Raw genomic sequence first — 15,712 nt, 5'->3', positions numbered from 1 at the left:
CTGACTACAGCTCCATTTAACTAAACAGCAGAAACCAACGGAGGCCTCATGAGGGATGCGGTCTATTGCTTTCAGATCACACCAGAAACATCCACAATTCCCTGACTTCTTAAGCAAACCTAATGAAAGCATAATATTAAGGCCCCTGTGCCCCAAGAGGTTCATTTGCAAATAGACTAGTTCATGTAAGAATGTTTTTCCTAGCAGACTTGAAATGTTTCTAAAAAAGGATCATTTTTAGAACGTCAAAAATACTTGAGCGGGGGACCTGGGTAATGGACGTGGAAGATCACTAGCAATTATCCGATTTCCCCAGAGCCTTCCAGACAAAGGGCCACAGAGGAGCCTGTGTGTGGGAATGAGAGATGTCCTGGACACAAATCCAAGTGTACAGATGTGACTTGGTATTTAAAGACGTGTTTTATTGTGGACAACACTAGCTCCCACAGCACCTGACAGAGGGGGCCCTGCCTCCGCTTTACCAATCAGGGTGTGAGGCTTACTCAAGGCCACCCACTCTCCTAAGAGCTGAGATCTGAACACAGGTTGTCAGGCTGCTAAACCCACACTTGTTAACCTGAGCAGGATTTTAGATGAAAAGGCAGGAAAAAAGTAAGTCCTCACTAAGCCATGTCAATAGTTTGGTCCATTTAAAAATGAATCCATTTCTGCATATAAGGAGATCAACGTCTGATATGCGTGAGGCCTTGCCAACACACTGTCATCTACAATTACTCACTTCTAAAGCCTCTTCTCTGCCAAGCACTGGGACTGCATTCTGCAGAGCCAGAGTACCGTGCTCCTGCGACAACAGGCTTCACAGGCCAGGCTCAGACCAAGATGCTGGGTTTCAGACCAAACTTACAAGACTGCACCTTGCACTGTGTAATCTCTTTTCCGGATTTGTTAGGATTCAGCACATTCAAGAGAAAAGAAAACTCAGAGTCCAAACAGACGTTTCAGGGCTCTTCTCCATTTGCAGTCTTGGGTTAGAGACATCAGGAGAAACCAGCCCATGTGAGTCAGAGTCATCAATAAGGACTTTAAAAAAAAAAAAAAACACTTTAATTTTGTGGGGGTTTTTTTCGGGGGGGAGGTGGTAATTAGGTTTATGTTTTTACTTATTTTGATGGCAGTACTGGGGTTGAACCCAGGACCTCGTGCATGCTAAGCACATGCTCTACTACTGAGCTACACCCTTCTCCCATCAATAAGGACCTGATAAGTGGGGGGAAAATATAGCTCAAGCGGTAGACTGCATGCTTAGCATACATGAGGTCCTGGGTTCAATCCCCAGTACCTCCTCTAAGAATAAATAAGTAAACCTAATTACCTTCCCCCACCAAAGAAAAAAAAAAAAGGACCTGATGAAAATGTAAAGACAGTGGTCTGGGGTAATTTTCTGCAATTGTCCTTCCCTGAATTATGGAAATCAGAGTCTGAATTTCCTGGGACTTCCCTGTCAACTTCTTGAGACACCAGGCTTGCAGGTGCTTCCCTGTTTGATCTGTACTGATGTACAGGTGATGTTTTAGGGAATCTCGCTAAGCTGCCTCTGAGCCTATAATAGAAGGAGACTCCCCAACACAGGATCACTCAGATTGTAGCTGCCACTAAGAATCAAACTGTAAAAAAAAAAATTAAGGGACAGCTCTTTTTGTTCATTTAATCCAGCAAGGAATAACTGCAAAACATTATTTTAAAAATCTTTCAGAGGGTCACAAGATAGTTTTGTTTAATTTGGTGGTTGATGGTTTTTAAATATGAAGTATTTCCCATTCAGGCTACAGAGGTCACTTAGTAATCCAGTCCCGCAGCCAATTATTCTGGGGATTCAAATCCAACCAGGCTGTCTGAATGAAGATACAGTAAATTTTAAATCAGATGCTGGGACTTTAGGTCCCTGCTGCTCCCTAATGAGCATGAATAATCTTTCAGGGTGTTTCCTCCAGTGCTTTGGCAACAAAAGGGGTTCAGATCCCATCCACACCTCCCCAAGACTTCTCTGCCTTAGTATCTTGCTGGTGATTTTAGGAGTCTTTCTTGTCTGAACAACTGTCAGGTGACAACAACAGTGACATACCGGGCTGAGGTGTGGCTGTCCCCTCCGGGTGAAGGGCACTGTGGCCCCAAAGCCCCCTAAACATCCTGCATTGCTCCGGTCCCACTCTGACAGGCTTAAAATGTGGACACTTTTCTGTGCAGTAAAATCAGTACCTCTAGGAGGCCAAAGACTCTGCACTTCTCTTAGATCTTCTCAATGCCCCAGCAAAAGAAAACACCCCTTCCCCACAGATTTCATGAGCAGGGATTGAGGGAGGAGAGACAAAGCAAGACACACAAGTTATCACACGATGAGACCAGGATGCTCCTCTGAACAGACCAAGAAGGTGTTCATGGAATTATGGGAAAGAGGACAGGGGAGAACGGGGTGGGGAGGGAGGCACTGGTGCAGAGAGCACTGAATGACAACCAATAGCCAGCTTGCGACTGTACCACCAGTGTTACTGCTACAATTGGAGGCAACATCAATGCCAATAAACGGGTTAAATGTAAAAAGAGCCCAAGAATAAGCCACCAACTGCTTCGCAGCAACCCCATCAACAATACATAATCAGTGGAGTGGGCAGTGAGTCAAAATGAGTTCCTATTTAAATAGCAGCAGGAGCAGGCACTTCTGGAAAATCAGTGGAAACACAGCAGTCAGGTCGGTGGGACAGTCTTCTGAAGAAAGGTGGCCATGCTGGCGGCACTGCCTCCAAGTTGTTGGGCAGCAGTGGTACTTGCTCATCAGGGCTCCGGATTTCAACTGGTTTATATATGAAAAGGCTGTAAGACTATCCCCCCTAAATATTTTTTTTAACACCAAATGAAATTTATACAAAAGCCTCAAGGCTGCCTTGCACAGCCTAAGGTCATCTTGGCACTACTGAAACATGAAGAGGGTGGAGAGGAAGACAGAAGAGGAGAGAATAAGCAAGAGAAAAGGAAGAGAGGATGTCTATAGCAGAGATTTTGTTAACAATATTGATGGCAAGGGGAAAATCTGCCCCAGGAAATTCCCCAAGGATTAACAACTAGCTTAGGCGTCATGCCAATGAAGCAGGTGGGTACTTCCCTCTGTGAACTAGACCAAGATGATAAAACAAGAGACAAAATGGTAGAAGCCTCTTATATCTTCCTCTGCTGCCCACCCCCCATGCCAGAGGTAGGCTTTTGAAAGCTCTATGAAATTAGAGAAATATTCCAAGAGAAATCAGGTGAGCTAAAGGCTTATAATCAGGGTTCTTTCCAAGAAACCCAGTATTTAGCCTCATTTTCAAAGAATTCCATTCACCATCTTTAACAGCATTAGTATGCACCCATTTGAAACTGATGGAACCAGCAGGCAAGTCCTTGGTGCCCGACTCCCAGGAGTGAAAAATTGATCGTGCTGGTCCTGAAAACCAGCCAGCCTGTCATTTCAGGTTCCTTAAAGCCAGGCAGGTGGCATTTTATTCTTGGGCCTTTGGGCAGAGACAGGATTAGTTAAGGAAAGCATTTGCACAGCGCACAGTACCGGGAAGTCGTTAATTGCTTGTATGGACCAACGCCGCCGGGCAGAGCGAGGAGACATCTGTGCGTGAAAACGTTACACCCAGGAGGAGGGAAGAAAAACACCAAGAAAATTAAAAGGGAAAAATATAGAGTAAAATGAAAGCTTCCTACACATCTGCTGGATTCTAAGATACCATAATCTACTGCAAAATTGGGATTGGAATGACTGAAAAATCTGAAGGTCTCAGCAAAGCAGTATTTGGATTCCCTCCACCCACCCAGCCCCACCCTGAACCCATCACACCCCGTACACAGCATCAGTGTTTATGTCCTTCAGTCCAAAATACATTTCAAGATATTAGGAGGCTGATGTCCACATGGCTCTGACAGAGGAACTATGATGGAGATTTGTGGTTCTCTTATGATTAAGATCATAAGATCATAACAGGTGAGAGCTCTGCTTCCCCTTCAAGAGCCCACGTATGTGTGAGAAGATTCTCATTCCTTAAAAGGAAGAAGTTCCTCGACAGATTCAACACCAAATTGTTTTTGGTGTGTGGCTGGGGGCACTGGGGAATTGAAAGTCTTGACCTTAGAACCGCAGGACCATCCTCAGGATGGAGCCACAAGGAAGCGAGAGCCTGAGAAATGAAGGTGACACTCTCTAGGGCTCCTGCCAACCACATGAGTGTCCGTGTGAAACAGGGAGGGCAAAACACTGTTTGGGGGAATCAGAAATTCTTTTCTCTCTTTTTTTTTTGGGTCAGAATTCCTTTTTTTTTTTAATTGAAGTATAGTTGGTTTACAATGTGCTAATTTCTGGTATACAGCAAAGTGATTCAGTTATACATATATATATTCCTTTTCATATTCTTTTTCATTATAGGCTATTACAAGGTATCGGATATAGTTCCTTGTGCTATACAGTAGGACTTTGCTATTTATCTATTTTACATATAGTACTTAGTATCAGAATCAGACATTATTCTATTAACTTCAAGACCTCCTTCGTTATTTACATCAGAGCTATTTCAGTAACCTAAACTAAAGCAAATGTGGGAGGGTGCCAGTTTAAAAAATGTTTAGAGGGCAATGCCTAATGTTTACTGTAAGTTTAATTTACCTTTTAATTTACCCTAAGAATAAATAATATTTCATCAGCTATTAATAGTTGGTCTAGTTACCAACTGAATGTTAGTATCTCTCTGTGCTTTCTAACTTCCTAAGAAATGTGATTTTTTTTTTTTTACATCTCTCACACTTAAAAAAATTTTAAGAGTGAACACTGGAATTCCATTTGGAGACTATCTGGGTGATATAACAATATAACCTAAGTATGGCAAGTTAAAAACACACAAAAACAAGAGAAAAGAGTCCCCAGTGGCTGTATGGAGATTTCTGGTAATCTCCAAAATACTCTGTAATTCCTTCATTGCTGTATTTCAATGCAGTTGTATTCTTTTCCTTTATTCTTAGTCATTTAAAGCTCTCAGGGGTAGAGACCTAAACAGAAATAAAAGTATGTAGGAGATAAAATTTGGGCTGAAAATGAAGACTTAAGTACAGAAAAATTTAGTAAACTGGAATTGCTTCCAGGAAAAAAGTAATGAAAGTGATATTATTTAACCTGTGAAACTAGATACCCGAGGATCAGAAAATATTCCTCGAGGGATAAAACTGTATTGCCTTCCGTGAGGAAGGTAAGATGGCCTATATATGATATTATGGCCTTTTTTCCAAATCTTTAATTCCTCTCCTATGCCCCATGTAAATGGGATAGATATGAACAAACTTCAAGGAGAATTTACAAATTTATTTCAGATTCATCACAAAATGACTGACTTCAGTTATTAAGCTGATTTTAGCTTCTCATTAGGTTGAACCACATGAAATTTTTTTAAGGTCAAAAAATGGTGAAATATCAGCAATTTTATATGATTTAACCTAACAATTACTTTATGTCATCCATTAAAATATGCCTCCCTCCCCCAGGGCTTCCGGGTATCTTAGAATATTCTATTTATTGGCCTGTGTGACTGTTAATTCACTGAATTATATATCTATGAATCATGACCTTTTCTGTACATATGTTATACATTAATACAAAAGTTTCATATAAAATTATATAAAAGTGTCTCCCCCCACATTTTGTTTGGTCACTGTCTGAGATAAAATCCAGAGACCACTTACTAGGTCATCCTAGGGGACTATAATAGCCCATTTTCTGTGGAGAAGCAGCACACTGGAAATCACCCCAAACTGAAATATAACAATCCTTCCTCCACTCCTCAGTAGATCCTGTCTGATAAGAGGTAATTATCCACGTGCCTTTGGTCTCTCTTCATGATTACGGTGTTTGTAATAAAAGAGGCCAGACCACCAAAAACACAAATGTAGGCTTTACAAATGCTTCTGCATTAGGAGAGGTCCCATCTCAGAACTGGAGTTATTTTGACTAAACATGGTCTTTACACACTATCACAGAGACAAAAGTGCTAGTCGATCTGTGTTGCCCAATCCGAACCCAAGCATGAGTAGCATGTGGCATGATTGGAAGGGGAATTCAGAACTGCCTCTTTGACTAAAAGATCTCCTCAACCTGACCCTGATACTACAGAAAATTCCCACATTTACCCAACCGTGAGTTTGCTCAGCTATTACGTCAGTAAAATGCCTGAGTTCCAACCAGTATATCAAATCATCTAACTAATTACCTGCTAGCTTGCAGAAAAAAGAAAAAAATTTTTTCTTAATGTAAAGGACTTGGGAAGATCAAGGTATTCCAAGGTGTGTGACAGCTGGGGCTGGCGGTGAACCCCATTAGAGATGTGAAGAAGGGGACTGGAAAGTTGGCTAGAAAGGCAACAAAAAAAATAATCACTTTCCCATTCAACTGAAGGTTTTGCCCAAGACTGGTCCTGCCTCAAGCATCAGTTCCTGCCACTCATTTCGGTCACATACACCCCTAACACTGGAGAAAGTCAGAGACGGCCAACCATCACGTCAACTGGACAGTTAGACACTATACTGCAATTGAAGTGAAAACACCTCTAACACTTGCTGGAAATAGGAGTTTTATTTTAAATAACTCAATTTTTTAAAAAAACGTAAATTTTAATTATAGTCAATCTATCATTTCTCAATTAGTGGGGGACAGCAACAAAGATAAGGACTGAGTCTGTGAGTAGCTCAGTGGTAACCATTTAATACTTCATGGCAGTTAAAAGCTAGTTTAAGCCAGACTCAATATGACAACACAGAAAGAGTTCCCAGAATCATTCCTAGGCTCTCCCGACATTCTCTACATTGTTGTCGCCAAAGGCGTCTGACAGCTTTACAGCTACTTTAAGAGTAGTTCCTTGAGAACCCAGGAACAGGAGGACAGTTTCAGGTAGTTTCTGTATAAACTGGTCCATTCCAATGGATATTTCAGTGCAGATTTAGTATAAAGTATAAAACCTATTAGAAGTCAACTCTAAAACTTCTCACAACTATGAAGCTCCAAATATATCAGTATTCTAAGCCTTCCGAAGCATCCCTTAATTTGCTGGCAAACATCAGAATACCAAGGAAGATCTGAAGCTAAATGATTCTATCTGAGAGAATGGGAATCAACTTAATTAATGGAGGTCACAAGGACAGGGTTAAAGAGAGGAAAGAATACGGATTACAACAACCCCTCACCCCCCATATAACTAACTGTGGTTAAAACTAACTGAAAGGAACAAAGCAATGGTCTTTCTTTAACGCACTGACTATGAATGGGAAAGACTTTGGGGGATCGCTAATGTGGCTGCTGTGTGTGGCAGGCAGGGAGACACCAAGAATCTGGGGAAGGGATGAGAATCCAAGGCCATGGCTCTGCCACTTACCCGCTCCTTGTAGTAGAAGCTGCTGATGGAGACCTGCTCCTTCTCACTGCGCGTGGGACTCCCACTGTACAAACGGAGGTTCCCTGGGGCCTCTGTGCGGATCTTCATGGGTGCAATCAAGCCAGTGTGATAAGCAGACAAGGCCGAGAGAGATCTGTGGTTGAAAATACACAATTACCCACATTGGCTTCAGTCTTCCCATATTTCTAAGCAGTGCTGTTCTTAACACTTGATGAAACTAAGAGGAAAGACAGATAAAATGGGGAAACAATGGAAACACCAAAAAAAAAAACCAAACAGAACTTTTAGAACTGAAAAATACTTAATCTGCGAAAACAGAGACTGTTTCTATGACTATTAACATATAAAATTCAAAGGAATCTACACACTACTTAAATGTGAATTTAGATACAAGGTCAATCTACAATAATCTCCAGTATTTCTGTATATTAAAAACAAACATTCGGAAAATAAATACTTTTTAAATTGCTTTTGTAATAGTCTCAAGACACACTAAATACCTATGAACAAATTTAAAGGAAGAATGTGCATTGAAAATATGAAATACTGCTGAGAGAAATTAAAGAAGACCTGAAGCAATAGACTGTTAGTAGACTGGAAGGTTCCATACTGTTAAGATGTCAATTTTCCCCAAATTGATCAACAGAACAGACACAATTCCAATCAAAATATGAGCAGAATTTTGTAGAAACCAGTAAACTAATTTCATATTTTTGCAGAAATGTGAAAAATATAGAATAGACAACACAATGCTGAATGAAGATAATAAACTTGGAGGCTTAAACTACCAGATTTGAAGACTTACTATACAAACCTGCATTAAGAGTATATGTTGATGGGGGAGTATAGCTCAGTGGTAGAGCACTTATTTAGCATGCATGAGGTCCTGGTTCAATCCCCAGCACCTCTATTAAATAAATAAATAAATAAATAAATAGATAAACCTAATTATAAATAAATAAATAAACAAGATTATTTTAAAAAGTGTATGTTGGCATAAGGAGAGACCAAGAGATCAAAGGAAAAAATAAAATCCAGAAATAGATCCAAACATATGGTCAATTGATCTTCAACAAAGGTTTCAATGAAAATCCAGTAATAGGGAAATCTTTTCCATAAATGGTGCTATATATATATAACAACTATATATTCTCTACTGAAAAAAAAAACCTACTTACCTACCTGACCCCCTACCTCACATCAAACACAAAAATTAATTTGAAAAAAAATTAATGTGAGATTGATTACAGGCCTTAAATAAGGAATTAAAAACTACAAACTTCAAAAAGAAAACTCAGAAGAATATTTTCATCTTGAGATAGGCAGAAATTTTTTTTAAGACAGGACACAGAAGCACTAACCCCAAAATTTAAAAAGTGATAAACTGAACTGCATCAAAATTAAAAACTGCTGATAACTGAAAATTGTTAAAGGAGAAAGGCAAGCCACAGATTAGGAGAAATCAATACATAAATCCAGCAAAGGATATGCAACCAGAAATGATAAAGAATTATCACAAATAGATAATAAGAAACACAAGTCAAAAAAAAAAAACAGTCTCAAAAAAATTGGGCAAAGTACTAGAATAGGCACAACACAAAAGACGATACCCAAGTGGTCAATTAGCACACAAAAGCAGCTCACCATCATTAGTCATCACCAGGGAAGCACAAATGAAGCCACAACAATACTACACACCCACCAAAATGGCTAAAGTTGAAAAAACTGAAAACATCAAGTTTTGGGAAGGACGTGGAGCAACCAGAATCCTGAAACATTGCTGTAAGAATGTAAAAATGGCACAACCGCTGGGGTCTGACCTTTTGGCAATTCTAATAAAATTAAACACACCTATCCTATGCCTCAGGGAGTCTACTCCTTGGGTAGAGAAATGAAAATACATGTCCATAAAAAGACTTGTATGTATAGGCCTACACAGAATAAAGTAAAAACTGGAAATAATCCAAATGTCCAACAATGGGAGTATGAATAAACAAACTGTATTATTTTCATACAATGGAACTACTGATATACATAACAATGTGGATCAATTTCAGAAATACTAAGTTGAGCAAAATAAACCAGACCTCAAATAGTAAATGCTGCATGACTCTATTTAGATGAAGTTCAAGCACAGGCAAAACTGAATGAACTACAATGATGGAATCAGAGGAGTAGTTTCCTCTGGGTAAAGGGACCAGGGAACTTTTGTGGTTGAAGACAATGTTCCATACCTTGATCTAGGTGCTGGTCACAAAGGCACAGAAGTCACATTTGTCTTATAGATTATATCTCAATAAAATACTGTTAGCATGAAAAATGTTCTAACAGGAACATTCTCCCGCTGACCTAAAGTCCAAATACAGTTATCTGTTGTTTCCCTTTGAGAGTAAGTTATTATTTTCTAGTCCAACCTTCAGAATAAGGAATCTGGTGTCATGTAGGGGTTTCTCTGGCATTTAACTCCCAGTCTTGTGGAGCAAGATCTCATCTGCGTGGGGTACTGCAGAGACTGGCAAACTCCCAGGGCAGCAGCAGTGCCTGCTCATACACTTGGTTTATGTCCTTTCTTGCTTGTTAGCTTAGCTATTCATTATAAGTATGCTAATTATATCATATCCAATATAACCAGGTGTTTGTAGCAGGAGAGTTTCCAAGTTATCCTGGTTACCACACTGCAGAACCAGAAACCTATGGTATAATATTTAAGTTTAAAAAGCCAATAGTGGGGGGAGGTTGTAAATGTCTATGAGAACACTCTGTACTGTGCACTCAATTTTGCTATGAACCTAAAATTACTCTAAAAGATAAAGTGTATTAACTAAGGGAAAAAACTTACAATATGATCCCAGCTATCCAGCTCCTAGGTATATACCCAAGAAAAATGAAAAAACTATACATATATATCCACACAAAAATTTGTATAGAATGTTCACAGCAGCATTATTCAAAATAGTCAAAAAGTGGAAACAATCCCAATGTCCACTGACTGATGAATGAATAAATAAAATATGGCATCTATGTGTGACGGAATATTATTTGGCAAAGAAAAGAAATGAAGTTCTGATATACAATATGTATGATCCTTGACAATACACTAAGTGAAAGAAGTTATCTATAAAGGGACACATATATAAATCTCTTTATATAAACTGTTCAGAATAGGCAAATTTATTGACAAAAAGTAGATCAGTGTTTGCCCAGGGCTGGAGGGATGGGGCGGGGGCACTTGGGGACTGGGGTGACTCGTAAGGGATGCAAAGCTTCTTTCTGGGGTAATGAAAAGGTTCTAGAATTGACTGCAGTAATGGCTGCATGTATCACTACACAAGGATGGTAATGTCAGAAGTGGCCTATGACAATTATAAATAATGTTGTTCTTAATAGCAGGGTGTATGTATCTTTTTGAATTAATTCTTATTTTGTGGTTGGCTTTTATTCCTTATATTCCTTTGTAAGTTTAAAAAGCTAAAGCTCTAAACATTCTTAGAAACAATGAACAGTACATATATGTAAATTTTTAAAAATATGTGCAACATATTGTATATGTGTATTTACATGCAATATGTTGTATATGTGCAAACTGTAACAATTCTACCTAATAAAACTGAAAAATTAAAAAAAAAAGAAGTGGCGTATGAGTGTTACAGGACTACAGATGATCTCTTTTGTTATTTTTCAAGTTTTATTTAATGTTCAGATAATACTTTAGCAATAGGGGAAAAGTACATTAAAAAAGAATTTGCCTTGTTTTGACAACAGCTTTTATCAAGCAACTCCTTCTAGTAGTAACTTTACAGTAGAAATCTAAGCTTAATTGCACTTTAATGAAAATTGATCTTTCCAGGAATAAGTTAGAATGAGTGTTTGCTGAAGAACTAAAACAAATTGTCCAAAGACAACCTCCCAGAAGTCTGCCCAATTCTGGCCCATGAATGTAGCTTACTTGTGCATCTCCCAGACTCACCTTGGAGTAGGCTCTGTGGGAGACACTGCTCGGTGCATCGTCATGGGCCGTGTGAAATATACCAGGTACCCTGTCAAAGGAGACATCACACGTGCACGTCAAAATCAGTGAGCTGGAGGTGGGAAATCCTAAGACAGCACTGGTCAATTTTATCTCAATACCTGAAGGATAAGACATAGTATCGTAAGTTGCATATATGCTCACAACTGTGGCCAGACTTAACAAAGTCAAAGGTCAGAATCTCCAGGATCCAGGAGAGATGGGATGTATATGGTTTGGAAAAAGTCTTCAGAGGCATATCATATTTCCTATGTATATTCGCAATAGTCTGAGTCAAGACTCAAATTCACAACCATCAGAATGAAAAAAATAAGACTGTAATTCTGGTGAACATTCTTAGGATGTGTCCACAGATGCCAATTTGGCATCAGACCCTATAACACTATGACAGAACTCTTTTGAGTTCTTGGGAAATAAAAACAAAGACAATTTTTCTGATTGAAACTTTTATATAGACATTCTTAGCTGCTCTCTCTCAAAATTTAGAATCAGAGAACCAAAAAGAGACCAACCTGCCCCACAGAACCTGGCCCCCGAGGTCCTGGGGAAGGGAATATTGGCATCCTGGTAGGACCCATAAGCAGTGGTCACCCGGGCAAACGTCGGTAGGGGTGGCGTGACAGAGTTTGGGAGCGCGAAGGGGTTGCTGGAAGTGCTGTCTTCTTGGTTCTGAAATTTTAAAATCAACAGACTCCAACCCACAATCTGTCTTAAAGCTGAATTACAAAATAGGATATGTTATTACCCGATCAGGGAGCCCAGGATTTTAGGGAGGAAGAAAGGAACCAGACCCCAAAGCGTAGGTTGGTAAAAAGGATCCCACCACAAAAGACTCAAGGCAGGAGACGAGCTGGCGTAGGCAGGGCTCCAAACAGCTCTGGTTGCGTTTCACTTTTTGTAGGGAAGTATCTTTCAGGATCTAGAAAAGGCACAAGAGACAGTCAAGAATAACAACATTAGAGAGGGGGAGGGTATAGCTCAGGGATAGAGTGCATGCTTAGCATGCATAAGGTCCTGGGTCCAGTACCGCCATCAATTAATTAATTAATTAACCTAATTACCTCCCACTCCGCCCTCCCCCAAGAAGGTGGCATTCTTTCTCCTGATTTGCTTTTATTGTGCAAAGCATTGGATGCTGGGGGACTCGAGTGTGGCTGCGTCTAAGCCTTCCAACATAACAAACCACTTTCTATTTTGAGAGGCTCAGAGATGTGAGTCCTCTTCAAGAAGCCCTTTCCTTCGCCAGGACCGGCAGATACGCTGGCTTTGAGAGGGCACGTTTCTAGTAGTAGAACGACTATTCTTCTTTTATAGTTAATTCTACTCCTTTGCTCTCCCCTGACCCCATCTGCCCTCCAGGAGAAATCTCAGTACGACTTAGGAGAAATAGCCTCCAGTCTGGACTGAAAACTGTTCCTAGAGATACGTACATGCCAGGGGGAGCAGATTTCACTTTAGTGAAAATTAAGATGGACCTTTTTTTGGTCCTTTAAAAATATAAAGCTTAACATTTTAAAGCACACGCTATAGATATAAACTGACATACACATACTGAAGACAGGCATGTAAAGTAGCCTGCAATGTCCAACATAAGAGTCATTCCCCACTCGGGGCTACCAAGCACATGAAGTGTGGCTAGTCTGGATTGAAATGTGCTTTAAGTGTCAAATTCACACCGAAAATTGAAGACTTGGAACCAAAAAAAGCATGTAAGCTTAAGCTATCTCAGTGTAATTTTTATATTGGTTACAATGTCGATATAATACTTTGGATATACGGGATTAAAAAAATACTGAAATCAATTTACCTGCTTCTTTTAATTTTTTTAGTGTGGCTACTAGAAAATTTAGAATTATAAATTTCTGCATTATATTTCTATTGGACAGCACTGCATTAGGCCTTTAAAGACACTTCTAATGCTATCATTTTTATACTAATAGAAAAATCTACTTTTTTGTATGCCCAAATGAGGCAATGAAATGTTCACACTCCAATGACAAAACATCAAGTACCACAAAATCTGAGTAATTAGCATTTCAGAGATCCTTACAAAACTTGAGAAATTTCTTGGTCACCTATCATACCCTACAGAGACAGAACTATCAAGTATAATATCAACTAGGCAAAAAATGAACAGCATTCTGGTCAACTTCGTTTCATCAGTACATTTCTATTTCACATGTGACGCTGGCCAGACTGAAAAAGGTGTATCATCCCAGCCCATGGGGCTTTTTTATGGAGATTCCATCTGATTCGCTCTGCATGAACTAACAAATCAAGTTGCTGAACATGTGGGGGCAAAGACAGGATGCCAGGCTGTTCAGCCTCCGTTCAGGCACCACTCTCCTACCACACACCTCACCTGTGCCTCACATTAAGGTGACAACATCTTTCATGGAATGGGTTTTTTTAAACAAACTTACACACTTTTTTCCTGATTAGAAGGTATCTTTTAGCTTCAGAATACATTTTGCCTGGTTTCCAGATAAATGAAATTGTACTGTATTGACCTGGGATTAATGTATAGCTTTAATGAGATCTGGGAGTCAACTATATGCAATTATAGAATTGCCTACTATTTATACGCAATATTTCTGAAATTATAAATTTAACCTTTGTGCAAGTTTTTCTGGGGAAGGGTTCACGATTTTCATTAGACTTTCAAAGGGGGAGGAGGCCTATGACCCAAAGAGATTAAGAACCAGTGCTCAATGTTTTCTGCACAAAATGAATATAGTTGTTAACGCTGCCGTGCTGAAGGACAGATGACTTCCAAATCTTATTGATCGACGTTTTCATCCAGCTTTACTACTCGGCTCAGACATGGATGCACATGAGCACTGCTCTCCTCTCACAACATCAAGGAGAATTTGTGAACACAGATACCCACCTTGAGCAGCTTTGCTTTCATTGTGGACGTGATGGTGGTGGGGTTAATGAACTGGAAGGAGGGAGCTGCGTGGTTCGGGTACTGCGCAGGGAACTTCACTAGCATCTTGACGCGGTGGTTGCTGCAATGCACGGATACCGTGCAGCTCCTGTCTGCTGCGTCCATCTGCAGGGGACAAATCACCAGCTGCTTTGGAGAGGAACCGCAAAGGGTCTTGAGACGCAGATAGGTTTAAATAAGTTAACAGAATGCTCAAAGTTTCTGGTAAAGGAGTGAAGGGAGACAGTCTCCAAAAACAAATCAATTTGGAAGATCTGGACACCTCATTTTCAAAATGGAATTTGAATTTTAGCACCAATTTAATAAGTTCGAAGTGTTCTGACTTTAAAAAGCTTCATCCCAAAGCTGTGAAATGGGCTGAAACTTGCTATACTTATTTTGAGACGGGAAAATAAAGCAGGAAGAAGTTAAATACCTGACTCAAGGTAAAAAGTACTTCTATGAAAATCCACAGAGACAGAGTGTAGATGTGTGGTTGCCAGGGGCTAGGGAGAGAGGAAATGGTGAGTGGCTGCTGAGGGTGGAGGGTTTCTTTTGAGATGATGAAAATTCTCTGGAAGGAGACAGTGGTGATGGCTGTATGGTTCCATGAATATACTAAGAACCACGAACCTGTACATCTTGAAAGAATGAATTTTATGGTATGTGAATTCAATCTCAGTAATTTTGATAAAGCAGTCCTGGGAAAAGAATTAAGATCTCCTTAGACTAGACCACTGGATATCCAAACTGATCTCGGTGGGGGCCAAAGGGAGTATAAACTGGGTTGAAACAGATAACTAATTAATCAAAGAAACCTCTATGTCTTTTGATTTCTTATGCTGCCAACTAGAGACAGCAGCTGGCGTACAGCAAAAAGAGCCACACATGCGGGAAATCTGGAGACTTGGATTTAAAGAGCTGCTGACCTCAGACAAGTCATTTCATTGCTTAGTCTCTTTTTCCTCATCTGTAAAATGGGGATCAAACCATTCCCTACAGAGTTGTTTTAATGGCCAAACGAGATAATTATATGAGTGCACATGTTCAGGCATAATGCTTATTGAATCTGGGCAAAGAAAAACTAATCAAGCTTTACAATTCCTTCACAGACTCAATTCTCTGAAGCAAAGTGTTTTGATACCTGCCCAAAAGAAAAAGAGTAAACCTCCCCATGCATTAAATGAACAAGGAGACTTGGTCATCTTCTTACTGTGAATCTAAATCACCAAGGAAATGACCAGCTTATAACGCAAAGTCGTTCAGGAAAATCACAGAGGAGCCTTAGAGAGTCAGGAGGTTAGCTTCCAAACTCAGCCCTTCACC

The 15,712-nt window shown here is 39.8% G+C and overlaps 1 protein-coding gene across 8 annotated transcripts in view; it reads right to left on the bottom strand.

Moving 5' to 3' along the window:
* WDR59 (WD repeat domain 59) overlaps window positions 1-15,712 on the bottom strand; it is a 75,975-nt gene that overhangs the window by 24,429 nt on the left and 35,834 nt on the right. For 7 of the 8 annotated variants that reach the window (XR_010382267.1, XR_010382268.1, XR_010382269.1 and 4 more), the window contains exons 14-18: window positions 14,348-14,512; window positions 12,281-12,376; window positions 11,970-12,126; window positions 11,398-11,467; window positions 7,410-7,563 (exon numbers count right to left, since the gene is read on the bottom strand). Coding sequence is in view for 5 of the 8 variants with exons in the window: in XM_064488966.1 (XP_064345036.1) it covers window positions 7,410-7,563; window positions 11,398-11,467; window positions 11,970-12,126; window positions 12,281-12,376; window positions 14,348-14,512 (642 nt within the window). In the remaining 3 variants the exon portion in view is untranslated. Of the gene's footprint in view, window positions 1-3,559; window positions 3,617-7,409; window positions 7,564-11,397; window positions 11,468-11,969; window positions 12,127-12,280; window positions 12,377-14,347; window positions 14,513-15,712 lie in introns of all 8 variants that reach the window. The other variant, XM_010991859.3, reaches the window with a different exon arrangement.

The sequence above is a fragment of the Camelus dromedarius genome, chromosome 9 (genome assembly GCF_036321535.1).
Source record: "Camelus dromedarius isolate mCamDro1 chromosome 9, mCamDro1.pat, whole genome shotgun sequence".
NCBI lineage: Eukaryota > Metazoa > Chordata > Mammalia > Artiodactyla > Camelidae > Camelus > Camelus dromedarius.
This window is presented reverse-complemented; position numbering and strand designations above follow the sequence as displayed.